The following is a 24222-nucleotide window of genomic DNA, read 5'->3' on the forward strand; positions in this document are numbered from 1 at the left end:
CACAGTGCTGGAGTAACTGGGTTGGACAGGCAGCATCTCAGGAGGACATGGGTGGGTGTCCGCTGAGTTACTCCAGCACTCTGTGTCCGCAGCTCACCCTGCCTGCTCGGGCGCCGCTTTCATCCCAAGAATGACCGGGTGATCCCTGTTCTCCGAACGGTTACCAGTTTACTGCATATTGTTGACACTGTTAACCGTTCATTCGGGGTCTGCCGCTCCCGTTGATCATTCCGTGGTACATGTGGACTTTGAATGGTTGGAGCTAGGGGTGGCTGGGAGCGCGGTGTGCGGGGCGCCGACTGACCCGCGGCTCAAACCGGCGGCAACGTTTGTTCTTCTATTTTCTGATTTTTGTTTTCAGAAAGCGTGAAGTTGAGGCTGGTGAATGGGGGCAGTCCATGCGCCGGGAGAGTGGAGGTTCACTACAAGGGGACCTGGAGGACTGTGGATGATCGCCTCTGGGACCTGCAGGACGCGGCGGTGGTGTGTCGGGAGCTGGGCTGCGGCGCCGCCACGGGAGCCCCGGGCCGATCTCACTTTGAACCCGGGTCCGGACCCGTTGTGACGTATGACGTTAAATGCAGCGGGAGCGAGGCCGCTCTGCGGGAGTGTAGATCACCGTCATGGGGGAACTATGACGCTCCACACTCCCGGGATGCCGGCGTTATCTGCGAAGGTAAACATCAGCTTTTTCTCTCTTTGTTCCGCAGTTTGGTGATTTCCGGGATGCCCTGGATGTAAATGACTCGGACTGACCGCCCGCGGCGAGTGGTGTCAAATTAAATCCAGTGTCTGTCCGTTTTATTCCTTTCCAATTGGAATCAAATTTCGCTTCTGGATCTCACATTCTGGTTTTAATTAAACAAACACAACCGGGAGCATTAAATACTCTCACCCGGTACAATGACGGGACCAAGAAACACGCGGCTGGAGGAACTGAGTTGGTGAAGCAGCAACTGTCGGGGACTGGTGGCAAGAGAGGAATAGGGGGGTTGCACGTCAGGTCATCGGGTCAAAGGGCGCGACACACGGAGCAGCTCCACTGTTAACACACAATACGCGCACTTTCTTACCTGTTAAAAACCGCCGAAATTGGCAATTTTTGGTCTGTAAATAATTGTGGAAATCGGGGTAACTGTGAGAGACATTTATCCCACTTCAGAATTCCAAAAGTGAAGAGAGATTATGGTAGAGAGAAGCGAGAGCTGAAGGGGCAACAACAGATAAAGTGGTTGGCGAACATTGGCCGCACAGATATCAAGATTGAAAATATTGGGAATTATCGCGTTTGCTCACTGCATTTCATCAACAGTGAGGCATTATTTGTGTTTTTTCTTGATTCCTTTGGAATGTAAAAAGTTTCAGAAGTGATAAATCTGGCTGTAAATTTTTTAAATCGCCCATGATTCTCAAGTGGGGTTTACATGCAAAAATAAAACGTTTCTGAAGCTATACACTGGGTCAGTTAGCACAGTCTTGTCTGTGGAGTTTATCAAGTTCTGCAGGACGGAATGTTCTATAAATAATAATTATATTCGACTTATAGGATTAGGTTTAGGTTTATCATTGTGACGTTACTGAGGTGGCGTGAAAAGCTTTGTTTTGCATGCTATGCAAACAGATCAGATACACAACGCATATTTATAATCAAATACAATATATAGTGTAAAGAGGAAGTTACAGAGAGCAGAATATAGTACTCAGCATGTTAGCGCATAGTGATAGAGGAAGGAGGAGAAGGGGAGCACAGATATCATTAGTAAGGGACTGATTTCAACGTCAGATTTGTGCTGAACGTTCAGGGATGTTTTTGTAAATTGTCTTCATAATTGTGGCTTTCATGACTATCTTTTATATGTTTTCTCAGGACACGTACCAAGATTGGTATCCAAAGATGATCAGTGCTCGGGAAGGCTGGAAGTGCACTATGGTGAAACCTGGGGAACCGTGTGTGACCGGGCCTGGGATATGGATGATGCCAATGTGGTGTGCAGTCAGCTTCATTGTGGAGAAGCCGTGTCTGTTCCGACAGGGGCTAATTTTGGAAAGGGAACTGGCATTGTACGGAACGATGTATTTGAATGTAAGGGAAATGAGACAAGCCTATGGGAATGTCCGCGTTCTTTTGGAACTCTTCATTGCAACCACACGAGCGATGTCAGTGTGATCTGTTCTGGTGAGTGCCAGCTTTGGAAACTAATTATTAATAAGCACTCATTATACTTGGAAGATAGGGATGAGATCTCGCCATTTACTTTTATCAAAGGGTTATAAAATGCGGGAATATAATTGACCAGTGCACGACTTTGATGTGATATTGGCAAACGTTTTAATCGGCTAAAATAATTTAAATAATTTCCTATAGTCCAACATTATTGATGGTTTACAATGTGGAGTTCAGAAGGAAGAAATTAACAATATCTTTAGATGGTGATATCCATGCGATGCAACAGCGATTGTCCAATGAATCCTAATCAAAAATCACACTAAAGTAAAATAATTAGAGTTGTTTATAAACAAATGTACTTCTTCGCTGAAACCTTAGAGCATTTTGAGTGGAAAAACAGCTCACTGCAGGAAGAAAAAATATGGACGGGTTTAGATGTAAATGATTACACATAGAAAAGTACAATTTTGCTTTGCATGATGACAATAAAAGGATGATAATGATAATGATAATACAAGCAAGGATCCTGGCACTGGGGTGGGGTGGGGGGGGGGGGGGGGGGGGGGGGTTATATAAGATGATGCCACTGCCAGTAAGAAATATAAAAAGAGACGGCAGAAGAATGCATGACGTTTAAAAGTAAATTTATCTCATGATTTACATTTTTTGTTAGGAATGATTTTGTTGTCATATGATCCTATTATAAATGGGGAACCAAGCAGTGCATTAGAAAATAGCGCAGTGAACGATTACTTCCCATTAGCATTTACAATGATGTACAAGGAAATAACATCCTGATCACTGAGAGTGAAGAACATCCATGTGTAATCAGAGACCGTATCACGCCAAGATGAAGCAGCACTTGATAACAGTGAGGAGACAAAATGCCCAACTGAATAAATAAATGAAGTGGAGACGGTGACGCCTCTTGAACAAATGAGATCCTGAGCATTGGCAGGAGGAGAGGATGGGGAACAAGAATACTTTATTTTTCTCCATAACAAAGTTATGTGTGTTATGGGGATGCGAACCCAACAGGAGTCAGGAGCAAAGTAAACGAATGGGAAATGGATCGCAGTAAATCCATTGCTGTAATGTAGAAATATACAATGTCATAATGGATTCCATCCAAACATCTGGTTTCATCTGTCCTCGACCTCGCCCAACACACAACGGGAAACGGATATAGATCTGAGACAACAGAAAAAATGAACAAATATAATAGTCCGGAGAGGTGGCGGGGGGTGGGGGAACAAGGGGTGGAATCTGATATTTTTTTCAATTACGACATTATGCATGATGAATTTGAATATTGTAGAATTCAGCAAAGGAAAATATTAGCAAGGGGAAATATCAACTATTTGCCGACATACACGGGGGAAATGTAATCCGTGCAAGATGGAAATTTGATGGGATGGGTTAACGTTTCCAGAATAAGCGGTGACAAGGATAAATTAGAATTCGGCAAAGGACAGATATGAAAAGGGACAACAATGAGAGAAGAAAAGGCTGCAACTTATCCACACGTGGGGAGAATTTAAACGGTGGAATACGGAAATTATTTCGCCGAATAATTTTATAAAATGTTGATTCCATCTTAGCTAATAAATGTAAAATTGTTTAAATGCTATAAACCCAAACGCCCACACAAAACGAGCAAGTAATATAATATATATTAGTGACAACATTATACCAGGGAGGACAGTGAGCCTGAATACCTGAAAATTCCATGGATCCAAAGATCCACATCATACTATAATTGAAGCAAAGGGCACGCTCGCTACAATATCCACCAACGTATAGTTTCTGCAATGGGTCTTGCAGATTGCAGCCCACAGGATTTAATGCCCACAATATTTAATATGTAAAAGAATATGTGATTGTGTTTATAGTTTGTTTGGTAGTTTGTTTGTTTGTCTTTTTGCACAAAGTCCGCGAGCATTGCCACTTTTCATTTCACTGCACATCTCGTATGTGTATGTGACGAATAAACTTATTGACTTGACTTGACTTCGGTATTCACTCTTTGAAAAGAGGAGGATAGAGAAAACATGAACAGCCGATCTGTTCCGGCCTTGGACGAATGATGGAGTTCACAATAACATGGACCATCTGAAGCACTGAAAATAATAAGTAACGTCGGGTTGAATTGCTCAAAGTGAAGTCGTGTTTGACTAATCCACTGAAGCTATTTGTAAGTGTATTTCTCACGGCAGATAAAGAGGAATTTTCAGAAAATGTGTTCTTAATTTTCTGGAAGATCACACACCGATCTGCATCAAAGAGACAGTTAACACGTTTACATATTCTGTTGTGCTGCAGCAATTAAGAATTTCATGGTTCTATCTGGGACATATGACAACAAAACACTCTTGACAGGGGGGGGGGGGGGGGGATGAATGGGTCCAGACAGATTGGCTGGTTATGTCGGGAGGGTGCCAAGGCAACGCCATTTATTCACAAACTATATTAATGGGTGCATTGGCTTGTGTGGAGGGGGGGGGGGGGGTGATGGTGGTAGCTGGTGCTATTAAGCGTAACATAATCAATCTTGCTAATGCCATGACGCAAGGTATTGGCAGAAGGAACTGCAGATGCTGGTTTACAGTAAAATACACAGAATGCTGGACTAAGTCAGTGGGTCAGGCAGCATCTCTGGTGGAAATGGATAGGTGACGTCTCAGGCCTGGGCTCTTCAAGCTAAAGAAGGGTCCCGACCCGAAACGTCACATATCCATGTTGTCCAGTGAAGCTGCCTGATCGGCTCAGTGTCTTTCACTTGCATTGGACAACACATCAACCAGCATCTGCAGTTCCTTCTAAAACATACGGAAAAGCGAGTGGACAAACAATATGGCATATATGTAGTCCTGTGTTGAAAAATGTAGGCTGCACTATTCGAGACCATCAATTAGGTCGGGTGCACACTTTATTCTGGTGAATGCTCCAAAGCCGCAAGTGTTACAGATGAGATCTGAAATTATTTGGTCAGGACTTTAAACTAAATAACGTGAAACTGACGACCCCGACGTGCCGAGTTGAAGACCGTAACCATTCACTGTGTGTATTGAAATATCACCACGCGCACACACTTTGAAGGTGGCCGCTTAGAAAATGAGGAAAATAAACAAACAATTTCTAACTTTCATTATTTTTCTCTATTCTTATTGTGTATTGAACTGTCATTTTGTCCCATAAAAACAGGGAACCATGGCCCACGACTGGTGGGTGGGAAGGATAGATGTTCTGGACGGGTGGAAGTTCTACACGGAGACGAGTGGGGGACAGTTTGTGATCAGTACTTTAGCTTGCTTGATGCCGGCGTGGTCTGTGAACAACTACATTGTGGTGCAGTGGCCGCAACTCCCGGAGTTACTCACTTTGGCCGAGGATCCGGCCCTGTGTGGAAGGAGAACTACCACTGTCGGGGGAACGAGCCCCGATTAGTTGATTGTCCAGTCCTACCCAGGGATCAGACGAGTTGTGCACACGGAAACGACGCCGGTCTCATCTGCTCAGGTGAGTCACCAAATATCCTTGCCCAGTGGTAGAGATGTTTACACGGTGACCCTTTTAACCATTGAAAATATCTGCTGTTTCCTGACGACCATCTTTAGGTATGTTGCAAAGCCTACCTGAAGCGTCGTTGAAGATCTGCTGCTGAGGGTGTGCGCGATTTTGGCGCCGTTTAGAGGGGGCGGGTTTAAAACGCGATTTTCTCTAAGCTGTTCCAATCGAAAATGTTCAGCCTAGTTAATTATTAACGAAAAATCGCTGGAAGACCCCGTCGCAAAAGCTATTATTAGGTTTAAAGGCCTTGAATAATAGTTATAGTAGTTTAAAAATCAATCTCTAAACCCGCGACCGTCAGCAACCGCAGGGTCTCATAAAGCAAATAGCAGAAGTTAGGTTGTATATTTTTACATTAAAAAGGGCTTCTAAAGATCCCTTTATACAAAGTTTAATATTGCGAGTAGCTCAATTTGGGCCCATTATATCGCGCAGTATTTTTCTCGGCATTTGGGGCACAAATCTACCGCAATGTGAACGTTCTAAACCAGCGCGTTCCACAGGGACCCACTGGAAAGCTGATTTAAATGGGCATTTATTTACAGCAATTAAACACTAAATTCCTTCCATTTGGCCTATAAATTAATGTAAATGAGATTTAAAAATCATGTTTTATTGTGAATTATTTGTGAATATTATTTGGACATTTAGGCTATTTAAAAATGTTAATCATTTATTAAGAAATGGATAGATGTTTAGATCTAGTAATTGAAGTCTGAAATTAGCTACAATTAGGTAACTAACTAATTATATGCTTTAATTTCAGGTCATCCAAGTAAGATTATTTTATATTTGTTTCAGAATGCTTCAATCTATGATAACTGAAAATTTCATTCAGTTCTCTTAATTTTTAAGAAAGTTATGGGCTTTTGACTGTTCACGATCACAGCTTTTTTGTTATGTCCATAGAAAATCAATAGGGAACAAGATGCTCATTTTCCAGTATGAAAATGGCCATAACTTTTTAAATACTTGAGATATGAAAGTGAATTAGGTGTCAAATTAAACTTATTTTTATGCTTTATCTGATGGGATAAATTACAGACTTGATTTTTAAAATCTCAAAATTTTGTAACATTGCTACCATCTTTCTTTTCTTTTCAGAAGGATACTTTCAAGAGAGAGCTAGATAGAGCTGTTAAAGATAGCGGAGTCAGGGGATATGGGGAGAAGGCAGGCACGGGGTACTGATTGGGGATGATCAGCCATGATCACATTGTTTGGCGGGCTGGCTCGATGGGCCGAATGGCCTACTGCTGGATCTATTGTGTATTTTCTTCAGGTGCCGTCTTTCCCTTCCCCCACTGATAGGATACTGGGGCCAATTGTTATACAACGTTGTCATACATCGATAGACTGAATTTGAGTATGCAGTGCAGAATTCTGCAGTTTATAAAATAGTTTCTATGGATAGTAACTGAGAGATTGTATCTAGTAAACATAGTAAGGATAGTACAAAGGATAAGAACTGTTCATTAAGGAGAGAGAATGATGGCGATTTGTACAGTCGGGTTCTAATTCTCGGTTCACTGCTACAATACACAGATATAAATTAGTTACATCTGCTGTAGAGATCTGAGATAGAGTCTGTAGGAAGAATGCGATATGAAATTTGAAGTGGCTTAGTGATTCTTTCAAGAGCTTGACCCTAAAAGCAGGAGTAACTCAGCAGGTCAGACAGCATCAGAAAATGAATAGGTGACGTTTCTGGTCGAGACCCTTCTTCATTCATCTATTCCTTTTCACCAGAGATGCGATCTGACCCACTGAGTTACTCCAGCTTTGTGTCTCTATCTTCGGTTTAAACCAGCATCTGCAATATGGAATGAAAAATGGAAAAATCATTTTTTTCCTGATATTGGAATGGTTCCAGGAATGCATTTATTTACCAACAGAGAACAAAGATAAAGCGAGACTTCAAAAGACCCCGCCTACACGAGGAATGGGCGCTGGACTGGTCTCAGCATGCTTATTGCATTCGGTTTAGATCAATGCATGAGTGGTTATCATTTATTCAATAGCCAGTTTATTCCTTGTTATTGGGCCCATTTCTCTTGGTGAGGCAGATAGGTTTCTCTGCATTGTTTTATGTAGACGTAAACAGAATGTTTCTATGCAGTTTTTCTGCCAATGTGACATAGAAACATCGAAAATAGGTGCAGGAGTAGGCCATTCAACCTTTCGAGCCTGCACCGCCAATCAATATGATCATGGCTGATCATCCAACTCAGTATCCCGTACCTGCCTTCTCTCCATACCCCCTGATCCCTTTAGCCACAATGGCCACATCTAACTCCCTCTTAAATATAGCCCATGATCTGGCCTCAACTACATTCTGTGGCAGAGAATTCCAGAGATTCACCACTCTCTGTGTGAAAAATGTTTTTCTCATCTCGGTCCTAAAAGACTTCCCCCTTATCCTTAAACTGTGACTATTGTTCTGGGCTTCCCCAACATCGGGAACAATCTTCCTGCATCTAGCCTGTCCAGCCCCTTAAGAATTTTGTAAGTTTCTATATGATCCCCCCTCAATCTTCTAAATTATAGCGAGTACAAGCCGAGTCTATCCAGTCTTTCTTCATATGAAAGTCCTGACATCCCAGGAATCAGTCTGGCGAACCTTCTCTGTACTCCCTCTATGGCAAGAATGTCTTTCCTCAGATTAGGACGTGTGACATGTGGACAATTGATGCAGAAAATAATCCTTAAAACTAATAGCTGACCAAGTAAATGTTGAGAAGTTATGGAATATTTTGTTTTCACATTAATGGTTTAAGCCAACATGTTTTATATTATAGATGAAATTTGGTCTCTGAGATTGATCAATGGGGGCAGCCGCTGCGACGGCCGAGTGGAGGTTTACCACAATGGTAGATGGGGGAGAGTGCAGGATAGCGCCTGGAACATCAATGATTCCAACGTGGTCTGCAGAGAGTTGGGCTGCGGCTCCGCCATATTCGCCTACAACTCCTCAAGGTACGGAGAGAGTGAGCTGCCCGTGTGGGTGAACAACGTTCACTGTGAAGGAAACGAGTCGCAGCTCCGATATTGCAGCATATTTACTCTGAATCAGACATCCAGCGACAGCATCGGTGTTGGAGTCCTGTGCTCAGGTGAATATTGGCATAAATACTCAAATTAGACATTGTAATGATTGTTAGTGACTTTCGAGTTGTATTGGCGCTTCTGTCATCTGGGTTTTCGACTTGTCAATTGGGAAGGCACGGAAAATGAAGAAGCTTTATTTATCCGTTCTGGTCAATCTAATCAAAGGTCGAAATAACATTTCTTAATTTATCAAATTAGAAACATAGAAAATAGGTGCAGGAGTACGCCATTCGGCCCATCGAGCATGCACCGCCATTCAATATGATCATGGCTGATCATCCAACCCAGTATCCTGTATCTGCCTTCTCTCCATACCTCCTGATCCCTTTAGCCACAAGGGCCACACTAACTCCCTCTTAAATACAGCTAATGAACTGGCCTGAACTGCCTTATGTGGCAGAGAATTCCAGAGAATTCCTTAATTCGATTGTCGATATTACACATCTGTACATAAATATATATATTACACACTTGAGATCCCTTTAAAACTATGTTGGAGAATAATACCTGAACAATAGTCTAGGTGTATGCACATACACACAGGCACACACACCCACACACCAACAGACCAACACTATCACACACACACACACACACACACACACACACACACACACACACACACACACACACACACACACACACACACACACACACACACACACACACACACACACACACACACACATCACCAACACTATCACACACACACACACTCATACACCAACACTATCACACACACACACACGCACACACACGCACACTCATACACCAACACTATCACACACGCACACACCAACACTATCACACACACACCAACATTATCACACACACACACACACACTATCACACACACACCGACATTATCACACACACACACACACACACACACACACACACACACACACACACACACTCATACACCAACACTATCACACACACGCACACACACACACACACACACACACACACACAAACACACACTCATACACCAACACTATCTCACACACACAAACACACACACACACACACACACACAAACACACACTCATACACCAACACTATCACACACACACACGCACACACACACACTATCACACACACACCAACATTATCTCACACACACACACACACACACACACACACACACACACACACACACACACACACACACATCACCAACACTATCACACACACACACACACACACACACACACACTCATACACCAACACTATCACACACACACACACACACACACACACACACACACACACACACACACACACACACACACACACACACACACACACACACACACACACACACCAACACTATCACACACACACCAACACTATCACACACACACCAACATTATCACACACGCAGGCACATTCGTACGCACACATTAGCACACACACATTTATTTATATGTTAGCCTGGAGAAAGTTATAATATCGTGTACAGATACAGCATGGAGACAGGCCCTTCGGCCCATCGAGTCCACCCCGAAGACTGATTACCCATTGGTTCTATATTATCCCACTGTCTCATAAACTTCCTTGACACTGGGGGAAATTTAACGGAGGCCATTTAACCTGCAAACGCACTTTTGGATCTGGACGTAACTCATGTGGTCACGTGTGCAAACGTGTAATCTCCCCACAGACAGCACCTGAGGTCAGGATTGAACCGGAGTCCCAGGTAGTGTGAGACCACAACATTACCATCTGCGCCGCTGAAGAGTTAGCTCCCAGGAGACTGCCAAGCAAGTGAGAGAGAGAGCTCTCAAAGACAGCGGAGTCAGGGGATATGGGGAAAAGGCAGAAACGGGGCACTGATTGTGGATGAATAGCCATGATCACAGTGAATGGCGGTGCTGGCTCAAAGGGCCGAATGGCCTCCTCCTGCACCTATTGTCTATTGTCTATTAAAGCAAAATACATAGCAGGACTTTTGCAACATTCTCCACCCAGAACCTGGGTGTAACGTGGGAGGTTGTCCACGTATAGAGATTGTCCACGTATACTATGGGCCCTCTCCATTTCCAGTCGGCAGAAAAGACCACCAGGTCCAGGGAGCAGGCGATGGTGGGTGTGAGGGGCCGTGTGTGAGAGAGGTCTGGACAAGAAACACTTCCATGTGGTGTGGAACAACACGGGGTACCTTTCCGAGGGATAGCATAGATGGCGCGGCCGAACGTGGGGTGATGGGTTTACATTGCAATTGTGTGATTAACCCCCTTGTATGTGTTCAACAGACCATCTCCAATTACGGCTGTCTGGGGGTGTAAGTACATGTGCTGGACGAGTGGAGATTTATTACAATGGGTCTTGGGGCACAGTTTGTGATGACTCCTGGGATCTGGACGACGCTAACGTGGTCTGCGGGCAGCTAGGTTGCGGATATGCTGTGGAAGATAAAATTCCGGGATTCTGTGGACAAAGTAAAGGCCAAATTTGGTTGGATGAAGTAAGATGCTCGGGTAACGAATCATACCTCTGGAACTGTCCCTCCGCACCGTGGGATCGGCACGATTGCAGTCATAAGGAAGATGTGACAGTGAAGTGTTCTGGTAAGGATACGTTCGGTCTGCTGATTCTTTGCAGCTTAGAGTGGGAACCTTAATTCCAGAGATGTATTCAATGGTTTATCGCAAACAACGCATTGAATCTCGTTGATGGAATAGAGACCTTTCTCTGCTTAGGGTTTCTTCTACTTACCAACATCAAACTCTCCCCACGTGTAGCTCTGCTCATTTCGCCTTCAGCTGCTGTCCGCTTTAACGGCATTTGTTCACATATCCCGAAACAGAACGACGAGATGTTTATTGTTTCGGCATTTTCGGCAAAGGCATTGTGGGCGGAAGGGTCTGTTCCTGAGCTGATCTGTTCTATGTTCTTATTCCTGAGGTGATCTGTTCTATGTTCTTATTTAGTATGAACGGGAGATATTCCCTCTTTATTTTATACTCTTGCTTTAGGGATCGTGATTGTCAATTTTCATTTCGATGTTACACAATCGAAGGTTAATTAAATGGAGTATTTGCTTTCAGGTTCAGAACTGTCGCATTTTCAACCAGAACTGAAGCAAGATTGCACCACTTCACACAAGTATTTCCCTGCCCTCCAATTTCAGTGACTTGATAAAACAGCTGAACTTGCGATTTCCTCTTCACCCAATCTGTTCCCAATTACCAGCCCCTGTTGAGTTTTTCCAGCGACATCTGTTTTTGTTGAATCAGATCTTTCTCATGCCTCTTTGTTGCTATCTGCGGGATGGATACATTATGATGACCTGTATGTCTCCTGTTCCCTTCACAGAACACAAAGAGATGCGCCTGGTGAACGGAAGGCCGGCGGTGTGAAGGGAGAGTGGAAGTGTGGTACAACGGGACATGGGGAACAGTGTGCTCCGAGAAGCTCTATAGAGTGGAGGCGGAAGTGATCTGTAAACAATTAGAATGTGGACCCCTCGAATATATTGAATATGACGCCACGGAAATATGGACAAGGTTCTGGGCCCATATGGATCGATGAGATGAAATGTAGCTCGCACGAGTCAGTCCTTTGGCAGTGCCATTTTGACCCGTGGGGGAAACACAACTGTAACCACAGGAGAGGATGCAGGCGTTTCATGTAAAGGTAACACAGGAAAGTCAGCATACGATGGCAGATTAAACACGCGCGTAAATCCGTCTACATTTCACTGTTCTCAACAGATGCTGAAATGCCGGAGACGACCCGCGGGAAAGGCTGCGACGGAGGAAATGAATCAAAATCTCGCCGTTTACCAGGCGAGTCATTCTACGACTTACGCCGTCAGCGTGACGTCAACCCCGGATGTTTGATGAATGAGTGATCAACTAAATAGCTGAGAACCCTCAACAACTTCTCTTTAGACTTCTCTCACGATCTTATGGTTAAACGTGTAGCCATGGGTCCTTGCATGGATCCCAGCTATGTCTGCCTTCTGATTCAAGTACTGTGAACAGTCCTTCTTCCAAACGTGCGCTGGCATCATTCCCCAAACTCATTCTTCACTCCTTCGACATGAAATATACCACCCACATTCCCTTCCACCCCCCCCCCCCCCCCCCCCCCCCACCCCACTACAAGCCCATCCGTCCGTTTCGACCTTTATCCCTCCCTCTGGATTAATATTTCATCCTCGTCATTCCTTATATTACAGCCTTTTGTCCTCTTTCCATATCTAACCTTTGTGCACCCATCTGTCAATGAACAACCCCCACACCTGAATCCACTTGCCTAGATTAGATCCGCATTCATCTCTGTTACAGCCTCTTCCCCTCCATCTTAGTAGAATTAGTCTAAAGATGGGTCCCGATCCGAAACGTCACCTACACACGTCATGCAGAGATGCTGTCTGACCCGTTGAGTTACTTCAGCACTCACGTATTTTTAACTGAGTATTTAATTTAACTTCACTTAGATCTACAACTGCGGGTTGATGGCGGCAGCAACAATTGCTCCGGAAGGGTTCAGTTATTATTCAATAACCGCTGGGGAACGGTGTGTGATGACTCCTGGGGTCTCGCCGATGCCAATGTCGTCTGCAGACAGTTGGGCTGTGGCTCTGCTCTTTGGCCTCCAGGAGCGGTGACCATTGCCCCGGCCTCAGGTGATATCTGGCTGGATGAAGTGAAATGCACGGGAAGGGAATCATTCCTGTCCCGTTGTCCGTCTTCACCGCTCGGCCAACATGACTGTGAACACAAGGAAGATGTCTTTGTCACCTGTTCTGGTATGTGTCGTTCGGCATATTCCCCGATCTCTACACACCTTCAGTTTCAGAAGTAAAATACCGTTTTTTTAAATTTGAAAATCTAAAAGAGATGAGATTGCTAAAAACTAATTACAATGTCCACCTCCAGTTTTGATTCCCTCTGGCTCCAGTACTTCAGGTATTTGTTATTCATGCCATGTTGACCATTACACTTACACACTATGCTGACTGTGCTGATATTCGCTTGCTACTGTTTGCTAATTGCTGAGAACATGATAGGTGGTTTTCAAATTAGCTGACTCAGTATGTGAAACAGGACTTGCAAAATTCTAAAAAACCATGATGTCCAGCTCCAGCCAAATATCTCTGTGACAAGACAGGATATTGGGCTCATTGCAGTATTTTCTCCACTGGAAGTGTTGGTAATAGGAATCATGTTGCGCTTTTCAGTGAGGATTACTGACCTTTGATTAATGGCTGTTAATTAACTGCTATTATGTGTAGGAACCAAGATAATTCGATTTGTAAGTGAGTGACTCTGTTTGATGGCATGTCGAGGCAGTGAAAACAGTGCTTATTCTTTCACAAGATGTTGTCGAGAGGGTGTCCGGGATTATGGGGCGAAGGCAGGTGAATGGGGTAAAGAGGGAAAGATATAATTGAAGGGCGGAGTGGACTTGATGGGCCAAATTGCCTTATTCTGCTCCTGGAACATAGGAGCTTATGAATTTATGAACATGAAATAGTCTTCATATGTTACCCGTAGCACATATCGTTTTTTTGTAAACAGCATCATATCATGCAGGAATTTATAGGCATGCGCTTCCATATCTTTTGTGTTCTTCTGATTTGGATTTTATGGCATTGAGGTCTGTGCCAAGCAATGTGGATGCAGTGTGGATGCACATTATGCCTGAATACAATATTGCAGCTGTTGTCTGGATACAGAGCGTCACTAGTGAGGAATCAGGACATTCTAGTATATTTTCTATTTATACCACTCCGCACAATACAATAGAGACTTGAGCTTTTTATAGTTTTCCGCTCAGCCATTCTTCTGGTGCAAATGTATGACCGGATTTTGGGGAACATTTCTAGCAAAGCAAGATGCACAACAAGCGGTTGAAATTCATCAATGGCCCTAGAAATGTTTTCAGTTTGGACCAACTGCTTCTGTTTTCCGTTTATCCGTGAATTTCAATTTCAGAGTTTGGGAAAGAAGCCGCCCTCCACGGCTGTTGTGGTTTGCATAACTCTCGGAATCCTCCTCATCGCTGAATTTGTCACACTGGTGATAATAGCTCGGAGGACAATCAGCAAGAAGAGGTAAGGTTCAACGTTACAGCGTTATTAATCCAGACAATATTTCATAGCGTGAAGAGACTTTCATTCGCTTTACCATGTGTTCTTTCCTTTCATTGCATTTTGAGCAACAAATGCGACTGTGCGGCATCGTGTAGGTATTCCATGGTTCCTATTGGAAAGAGCAATTTGTCGTAATAGTATGGAATGTTAAATGTGATTATTGTTTGGGTTCCTCCATCAATTGTTCACTTGACTGATGTTCAACATTCCATTGGGCGGGAGATTGCAACCTTCACTCTGTCCGCCCTGTTTCGACGAATACAATCAACCTGACGTGCACAATCAAATAAGATCAAATAGAACAAGTTGTCCGACAACTTTAGGCTGTGCACGCCATACGCATGAAGAAGAACATTCCATTCAACATCCTGTTCAATGCGCTGCTCAACCGCGAACATTCTGATTAGATTCTATCCACCACATCTCAAACTTGCTATTTCCTCACATTCTGTGCTCCTGCAATGCTTTATTCCCCATCTCCTTCCATTTATTTGATGCAACACAATCTGTATTTTCCACTTCCTAAATTGACAAACATGGAAATTTAAATTCCTGATCACCCAGTGCTACACCTGTACCATCCGTATGTATTTGGGAATGCAATCACGCTCTGAACGGCATTGTCGTGGCGGAACAGAAATGAGGAATTGCTTCCGACTAATGCACACTAGCTGTGATCTTCCTGATGTTCGTAGAATTCTCTAATGTCTGCAAGAAGCCGTTAGACATCTAGCGTAATTCTTCAATGGTAACGCTCATCAACAGTTTACCTTGAATATTATTAATTCATAATTTTTACATGTCATACGCACATTACTAACTGTTAGATACTATTCCTGTAAATCCACAAGTTAACCCACACTCTCCTTTCAACAGATGCAGAGATGAGAGGCAGGGGCTTTGGCTTTTATGAAGCAATTTATGAAGAGATTGACGATACTCTCCCTGGAAACAACTTCAATCAGATGGATGATTCAAGTGTGTATTTGTACTCGACACTCGCTCTTCAGCGATAAATATCCCCTCCACTCCAATAACTGTATTAATGGTCATTGAGTAAAAATAAAAACATTGTAACAGATACATCGGACAAAAGTAAACTGTTGGAGCAACGCAGTGGGTCGGGCAGAATCTATGAAGGAAAATGAACAGATGACGGTTTGTGTCCGTACCCTTCTTGCTGTCTGGAGTAGAGCGGAGATGGTTGATAGAAAGTGGCGAGAGGAAATGCTGCACAAGTTTCTGGTAGATGACAGGTGGATGTATGCAACGAGGGGTGGAATTGTAGACAAATCCATTTGGGGAGGCGGATGAAGAGTGGAGGTGACCACAACGGTTGGAGGTGATAGTAGGGAGGACAAGGAGCTCCAGATGGTGGAATCTGATAAGTAAAAAAAGTCAACAAATGAAATATAGAAACTTTGGGAATAATGGTCGGTAGGTGGGAAAAAGGGGATGGAAATCGTGGACCCTGTGCAGATAGGGATAGGTTATGAGCTGATGGAGATGGTGGAGGTGAGGACAGGAAATGGGAAGCGAGGGACAGGCTCAGTGGAGAGAATGTTGTGTTTGAGAGAGCCAGGGTTGATTATCAGGAGAGAGAAGTGGGGTGACAATTGGAGAATTAAATATTTACACCATCGGATTGTCAGCGTTACCTGAAGTGCTGCTCTTCCAGCTTGCATGTAAACTCAATCTGGCAATGTAAGAGGTGGAGGACAGAGAGGGCGAATGGGAATGAGGAATGGAATTGAAATCCAGCTGTCCCTGGCGGACAGAATCTGGTTGCCTCGTCTGCATTTGGCATCACGTAGGTAAAGGAGGGTACATCGAGAGCATGGAATGGAATAATGGTACTGACGTTTAGGTCCCTGAATGGAGATAAAGGAGCAGGTGTAATACTTGGTGTTGCATCACCTGTGGTTAGTGGGAGGGGGATGTACAAGGTGGATCGTGTGAAGATAGATCGAGTCAAGGAATCTGCACCATCTTGGAGTCAGCCTCATATCCATGGCCAGGGTGCTTTTCCAAAAAAAGGTGTGTTGAATGAAGCCGACAGATAGACATGATTAGATGGGGCCCATGAGATTGTCCATGGCTACTCATTTGATTTGTAGAACGCTAGGGCATCCAAATGAGACAAGTACCACCAGGCAGAGGAGACTGTTAGCTGCACTGAAGTCATTGGGTCACTGCTCTGGGATGAAAGCAATTGTCCAGAAAACTTTGTGATGGGAAGGGACTGTTCCTGGATGGTACACATGAGGAGTAGTGAGCCTCACAGACTGCAAGTTGTAAACGTTGTGGGGAGCATCTGAGGTGTGCAGATGTAAGCAGACACGATTGGCAATGAGGTCGAGGGACGTTTATGCTCGGAGGTTAAACAATGGGACAAAAGGAGTTGAAAAAAATCTCCCATTAGCACAGTCCTGTTTATGGCATTATGGTGGGGGATCGAGGCGGGCAGTGGAAACTTTGAGTCTATCAGTTTCCAGGCTCTGGTGGGTAGATACCGGAAGTGATGAGCTCTGTGAAGGTTGGTGATAGATTTGCTTCTTCTCCACACCTGGAGACTGACATGTTAATGATGTTTACCGAATGCGCTTTGTTTTGTTTTAATATGTTTTCAATATTTCGAATGGAAACGAACAGATATCAGAAACTTTCCGCAAGGGAAGAATTGCTATGACAGTGAGATTCTCACCGTATCCATATAAATGTTCATATCTATAATGGATTTACGGCATCTTTCAGTGTTTATATTGCTCAATGAATGGGTGTTGTGTATGGATTAAAATAGCCAGCAGTTCAACCTTATTTTTTCATTTGGCTCCAGCAACATTATCGCAGTTATCCGAGTCGGACATCAATGAGATAAACAATTGATGATAACTTATTTACACATATCCATTGGTGTTTGTACAATACACACAGTGTCAGAAGGAGTCCGACCCGCAACGTCTCCTCTTCATGTTCTCCAGGCGTGCTGCTTGACTCGCTCGCATCCTCCAGCACTTTGTGTCCTTTTTTGTAAAACAGCATCTGCGGTTCCTCGTTTCTTTATTTGGTTCGTTCGTGGATCGCTACAGCTAACCTTCCTGGTGAACAGCATTGCACCATTGTGTCATATGTCATATCTGCGATACTGTCATTGGGACGACGAATAATGTATGTATTCTGCTCCAATGCCCAATTTAGCCCGATGTCTAATAACTATCTGTGTCATTGACTTCTAGTCTCTGGATCCGTTGATTCCATGAATCAAATAGAATATTACGCCAGCGACCCTCTGGGTTGTGCTCATCCAACAAGCGAACTCCCTGTAGGAACCTCCTCCAGTGTTCGAGGTTGGTGCATGTTATGCTTCCCATTTTATCCTATTTTAATTCATTTTGTTCGTAATCAGAGCATATCAGGGAAAAGGTGTCCGAGCATGTTCGCCGTGAAATGATAGAGAGGCGATCTCAATAACTTGTAAGGGAATTCTATTTAAAACATCAACAATTTGACTGAAGATAAACCTCTCGACCGCCAGCTGTGTAATTGAATCAAACATTCATTGTGTGTATATATTCTCAATGTGGATAGGACTTGAACTATAACACCAATTATAGCGCCGGATTGGAGCAACGTTAAATAGTTCACAGGCCCAACACAGTCCTCTCTCCGCCCAGATACCAATTACACAACAACATCTCAGTCTGAAGAAGGGTCTCGACTCTAAACGTCACCCATTACTTCTATCCAGAGATGCTGCCTGTCCCGCTGAGTTACTCCAATATTCTGTGTTTATCTCACATCCCTTCCAGCTTACAAAACAATTTAGGTTTTCAGGAAGATCATTCCGGTTTATACTTTCTCCTAGATCTAGTTCCGGATGACCATGACGATCCTGAGAGTAAAGTCATTGATTGTCCGGGCGGTCAGTTCCAGATGGACGGTGGCGCCGATGCCCTTCTGATGCTAACAGTTGCCGGCGGTGACGTGGACACTGGTGGTGAGTCAGTCTCTGACATGCCAGAATCACCAATGCTCAGCAAAATATTCCACCCACTACGTTGTTTTATATTCACTTTCCTGCTTCAAATATTATTTGCTAAATGAAAAGACATGTTTAGAGAAAGTTGCCCACGGACGGTTTTGTTCTTACTCGAACAACGTGTCATTCACAACTGCAATGTAAACCATATGAATACAGTATCTATTTTGTCATGTTCCATGTCGGCTTATTTCCCCCTTGAGACTGCGTTCTGAACCTGCACGGGAATGACAGGGGGGGGGGTGGAGACTCCAACAGAAACCACTTATAGTCTCCGCACACAAACAAAGCCCCCTTTTACAAAATATATAATTGCTGCACATAAAAAACCGGACTGCTGACGATTCTATTGCACGGTCCTCTCTCTGTCCAAATATGCCAGACACTACTGGATGGATATTTTTAAAATAATTTCTGTAGTCGTTAATATCCAACTGGATCCCGACCCTAAATTAATAATATTTGGCATATCAGAACAATATCTAAAACTCACAATAAACCAAAGAAATTACAGTACAATAAATAATTGGGAAAACATTGATATTAAAATTTTTGAAAAACCCAACAACCCCCACAATCAAGATGTGGATTATGGAGATGTCGGAGACCTCACATTTGGAAAAAATTAGATTTGTCTTAATTGACAAACCAGAATTATTTATTAGAGTATGGTCTCCATTTATAGATTACTAGACCAAGTGCAGACCCGTTGGGTCTGTTCCCCCAACGTGCGATTGTGGGGAGGGGGGGGGAGGTGGTATGCAGCGTCACACACACTAACTATCCCCCCGCCCCCTCCCCCTCCCGCGCACTCACGCTAATTACCACCCTTGATATTATATTGATATTATTAATTTGCTCCTTTTACCCCATAACCACCCTATCTACTGACGCATAGCCCCCAACTTGCAGTCACATCTAGAGAGAAGGGGGAGGGGTTAGAGAGCGAGGGCAGAGAGAGAAGGGGCAGAGACAGAGAGAGAGACAGAGACACAGAGAGAGGGGCAAGAGGGATGGGGGTGGAGAGGAGGAGAAGAGGGAGGGTGGGTGAAGGGGGCAAGGTGGGGGAGGAGGGGAGGAGAGAGAGAGGGTGAGAGTGACGGGGAAAGAGAGGGGGTGCTGAGAGGGGGGTGAGGGGGAGAGGTGGGGAGCAGGGGGGGGGAGTGGGGGAAGGGTGGATGGAAGAGGGTAGGGGTGTGGGAGGGGAGGGGGTTTAGGGGAGGAGGGGGGGGGAGAGGAGGGGGGGAGGGGGGGGGGAGAGGGGAGGAGAGGGGGAGTGGAGGGGGGAGGAGAGAGGGAGAGAGAGGGTGTGCGAGAGGGGGGAGGGAGGGGAGAGGAGAGGGGGTGAGGGGAGGGGAGGGGGAGAGGTGGGGAGCAGGGAGGGGAGGGGGTGAGGAAGGGGGTAGGGGTGTGTGGAGGGGGAGGGGGGTTAGGGGAGGGACGGTGGGGGAGGGGAGGAGGGGAGAGGAGAAAAAGAGGGGAGGAGAGGAGAGGGGGAGAGGGGGGATGAGGGAGAGGGGGGAGAGGAGAGGAGGGGAGAGGAGGGGAGGAGGAGAGGAGAGAGGGGGGGAAGGAGAGGGGGGAGGAGGGGAGGGGAGGGGGAGGGAGGAGAGGGGGGAGGGGAGAGGGGGTGGAGAGGAGAGGGGGGAGAGGGGGAGGAGAGGGGGGGGAGGAGAGGGAGGGGCAGAGGGGGGAGAGGAGAGAGGAGGAGAGGTGAGAGGAGGGGGGGAGGAGAGGGGGAGAGGAGAGGGGGAGAGGAGGGGGAAAGTGGGGGGGAGAGGAGGGAAGGGGGCGAGAGGAGAGGAGCGAGGAGAGGAGGGAGGGGCGGAGAGGAGAGGGGGGTGATGGGGAGAGGGGGGGAGAGAGAGAGAGAAAGGGAGAGTGACAGGGGGGGGGGAGAGAGAGAGAGAAAGAGAGAGGGATAGGGAGAGAGGTGAGGAGAGAGAGGAGGGGAGAGAGGGAGAGGGTGCCTTTTTACTTCAACCCAAACAACCATTTGCAGGCAGTGCTTTTTTCCTCAAACTAACCATATTTTCATTTTCAAACCACATTATGGGTACTCACAGCTGTGGATACATTTGTTCAGTGTTATTCAGAGCTCTGATTGAGGCACACCACTTGCAGAGACTGATTGAGGCACACCACTTCCTGGTTTTATAGTCCCTCCCCCTCCCTCCAGCAGGGGCAGCAGAGAGAATGGGGAATTTTGTAAAAACATTAATATCTCTGTCATTTCTCATCGACGGGAAAAATCCTCGGCACACATGCGGCGGAGGGGGGCTCTGAGCGAGGTGGCCAAAAATGACGGCCGTAGGTGGCGGCGTTCTCTCGGAAATCGCAGCACAGTTGGCCAAAAGCGGTCAAGAACAGAGATTTAGTAATATAGATTTGAAGGGGTAGATTAGACCGGCGCAGAGGCCGGACTGAAGCCTGAACCCAGGACTAGATGAATAGTTATGTTCTCTGACCTACGGACCTATCTCCCAAGTTGTATTATTGATAGTTTATCCTATTTTTCTAATTTCTTCCTTTCTTTCTTTATTAAAAAATACAAAAACAAAACAAATATACCAGACACAAAGCGGCGGAGTAAGTCAGAGGGTCAATCAACATCAATCAACAGGGATGATTAACGGTTCAAGTTCTTCAACATTCTAGGAGGGAGGGAGAGACTGTGTAAGAGTCGGGAGAGTCTGGCAACTGATAGGTGGATACGGCTGGGGAAATAACAACCCAACGGAATGAACGTTAAAGTCTTCCATTTTATACACAACCCAACCACCCGCCCACCAAAACTGCACTCCCCTTTATCCCCCCTCTTCCCTGTTCACCACCCCGAATGCGCACCATTTCCCCATTGTATCGTCCCCTTTCCATTCCCCATCACTTTCCATTCTATCCCTTCACATTTCCCACCTTACTCTATCTCACAGCATTTTGCCTATTCCCATCTCTAGCCTTGGTCCGCCCATCTGTCGATCAAACAACCCCCACCTGTATCCATAAATCACTTGCAGGATTTTGTCCATCCCCCGCCTCTTCGCCAGATTTCTCCCACCATTACAAATTGCCTGAGAAAAGGGTCCCGACTCGAAACCTTCCCTATCCATGTGGTTAAGAGATGTTGTTTGACCCGTTATGTTTCTCCAGCACTTTGGGTTACTTTTTGTACACCAACATCTATAGTTCCTTGTGTCCGCTCTATTCCAATGCTGCCGTTCTTCCATAATTGAATAATCCTCGCCATACAATGCCGTCCCCCGCAAACTGAGGTTCGTGTCATTGATGTTCAATCATACAGAGCATAGTCCGCAGATTCTCACTGATCCTGTTTTCCTGGCTACCTGCTCTACAAACAGCAATGATGAACGCCACTGTGGCACATTCACAGTCCCGGCCCTTACAGCACCCATTGGGTTTGATGGCTCTATTCCATATTTTATATCAGAGCCATGAAGACGGAAAGAAAATAATATTTCATGCGTTTGCTTTCACTGTCTATATCGCAACACCGGTGATGTGGGCGTGGGGTATTTGTTCAATTTTGGGTGGACTGTGTTGAAATATCTGTGATGCTGATTCGAAATAACGTTATTGGTGAGAAAATGCCACATACTTTTGTTGAAATACACAATTACTTACACAGGTAGATAGTGTGGCAAAGAAGGCTTTTAGCACATTGGCTTTCATTAGTCAAGTTTTTGAGTGTTAACGTGGGGTGTTGTGTTACGTACATGACGTTGGCATGGTTCCATTTGGGGAACTCTGTTCAGTTTGTGTCGCCCTGCTACACGAAGCATGTCATTAAGCTGAAAAGAGAACAGAGATGATATCCAATGGTATTACCAAGATTTGAACGGCTGAGGTGTAGCGAAAGGCTGGACAGAGTAGGACATTGTTCCTTGGAGCGTAGGAGGCTGAGGGTTATCTAATAGGTGTGTAGTAATTGGCGATGCTGGCTCGAAGGTCCGAATGGCCTCCTCCTGCACCTATTTTCTAAGTACTAAATGATGAGCGGACCGGATAGGGCAAATGTACAGTGCCTTTTACCTAGAGGAGGGATATCATGAATTACTGTACATAGGTTTAAGGGGAGAGTGGTAGATTTAAGGTGACAGGGCAAACTTTTATTTCAGAGGGTTGACGATACGTGGAACGAGCTGGAGGTGGTTGGGACAAGCAATGTAACCGCTTCTAAACAATACTTGGACAGGTACATGGGCAGGTTAGGTGAAATGTACATGAGCCAAACGCGGGCAAGTGGGAGCAGTTTAGGTGGCTCTTTGGTTGGAATTGACGAGTTGAGTCAAATGTCCTGTTTCAGGGCTGAATGACTCCATGCCTCGAATATTACAAAAATCCGTTTTATTTAATCATGATAAATCTTGATTTTAGCTGGCCCAATAATATTTGCTTTGTTTTCTTTCCCAGGTGAATCTAGCATGATACCTTGTTTCCAAAGCCTGGCTTGAAATGATTGAAGTAGCTCGGCGTTTCAGCAGACAGCACGTGCCTTTCACCCTTCCTGCAAGATAGACAAGCAGATCTTCACAGCATTGATATCACTCGCCAACTTATCACAAGCAGAATCTTTGACTTGATTTTAAACCACTTGGTTTGATTATTTTTTTTGCCCTAAACCTTGGAAGAAAACATGTATGCACTGCTCTATGGACAGGTGTAGAAAAACATATTCAATCGTCATTCTTCTTCTGGAAGAAAGATCTTTTTTTTTCCTAATCAATAAACCTATGTTAATTTGAATTTGTAAGCGTTTTTATATTCCATGTAAATGCTTAAGATTGTGCAGGTTAAAATGGATGTTACTTTGTTCTTATCATGCTTTACCTTGCTTTGGTGTTTGTAATGAACTGTTTCAATCTCGCTCAATGTAAGAATTGAAGAAGCATAATAAATACTTCAGGTGGAATTCGATATTAATGTGTTCATATTTTGTCCGAGCATACATACACATCTCATAGACACTAAAACAAAGCACCGCGTTGATTGCCCGTGGTCTCAAGATGTGAGCTAAAGACACAGGCTAGACATTGCAGAACATAAGTCTAATTGTGAAAGCTTAGTAATGAGCGGGAAACATCCTTTCAAGACCAGGGTGATAAATGTACATTGGATAATAAGTCAGATTATACGATTTACTTTGAATTTCCAAAATCCAATTCTCATCAGTAAGTACATGGATATAGGCATCAAGAGGGTAATTGGGAA

At 44.7% G+C, this 24222-nt stretch overlaps 1 protein-coding gene across 1 annotated transcript; it reads left to right on the plus strand.

Moving 5' to 3' along the window:
• The first annotated feature begins 12572 nt into the window (after positions 1–12572).
• Positions 12573–23491, plus strand: LOC116967303 (antigen WC1.1-like). The gene is made up of 3 exons (XM_033013803.1): positions 12573–12687; positions 13296–13607; positions 23425–23491. The coding sequence occupies exons 1-3, from the start codon at positions 12573–12575 to the stop codon at positions 23463–23465; spliced, it is 468 nt and encodes a 155-aa protein (XP_032869694.1). The 3' UTR covers positions 23466–23491.
• Positions 23492–24222: the final 731 nt, after the last annotated feature.

This window comes from Amblyraja radiata, chromosome 39 (genome assembly GCF_010909765.2).
Source record: "Amblyraja radiata isolate CabotCenter1 chromosome 39, sAmbRad1.1.pri, whole genome shotgun sequence".
Taxonomy (NCBI): Eukaryota; Metazoa; Chordata; class Chondrichthyes; order Rajiformes; family Rajidae; genus Amblyraja; species Amblyraja radiata.

Bases quoted from the DNA above. Each gene is read 5' to 3' on its own strand.
- LOC116967303 (XM_033013803.1), top strand. From the start codon at position 12,573: ATGCCGGAGACGACCCGCGGGAAAGGCTGCGACGGAGGAAATGAATCA. The intron at 12,688-13,295 runs GTTTGATGAATG...AACTTCACTTAG, and splicing joins GCGTGACGTCAACCCCGGAT to ATCTACAACTGCGGGTTGAT. The intron at 13,608-23,424 runs GTATGTGTCGTT...TTTCTTTCCCAG, and splicing joins TGTCTTTGTCACCTGTTCTG to GTGAATCTAGCATGATACCT.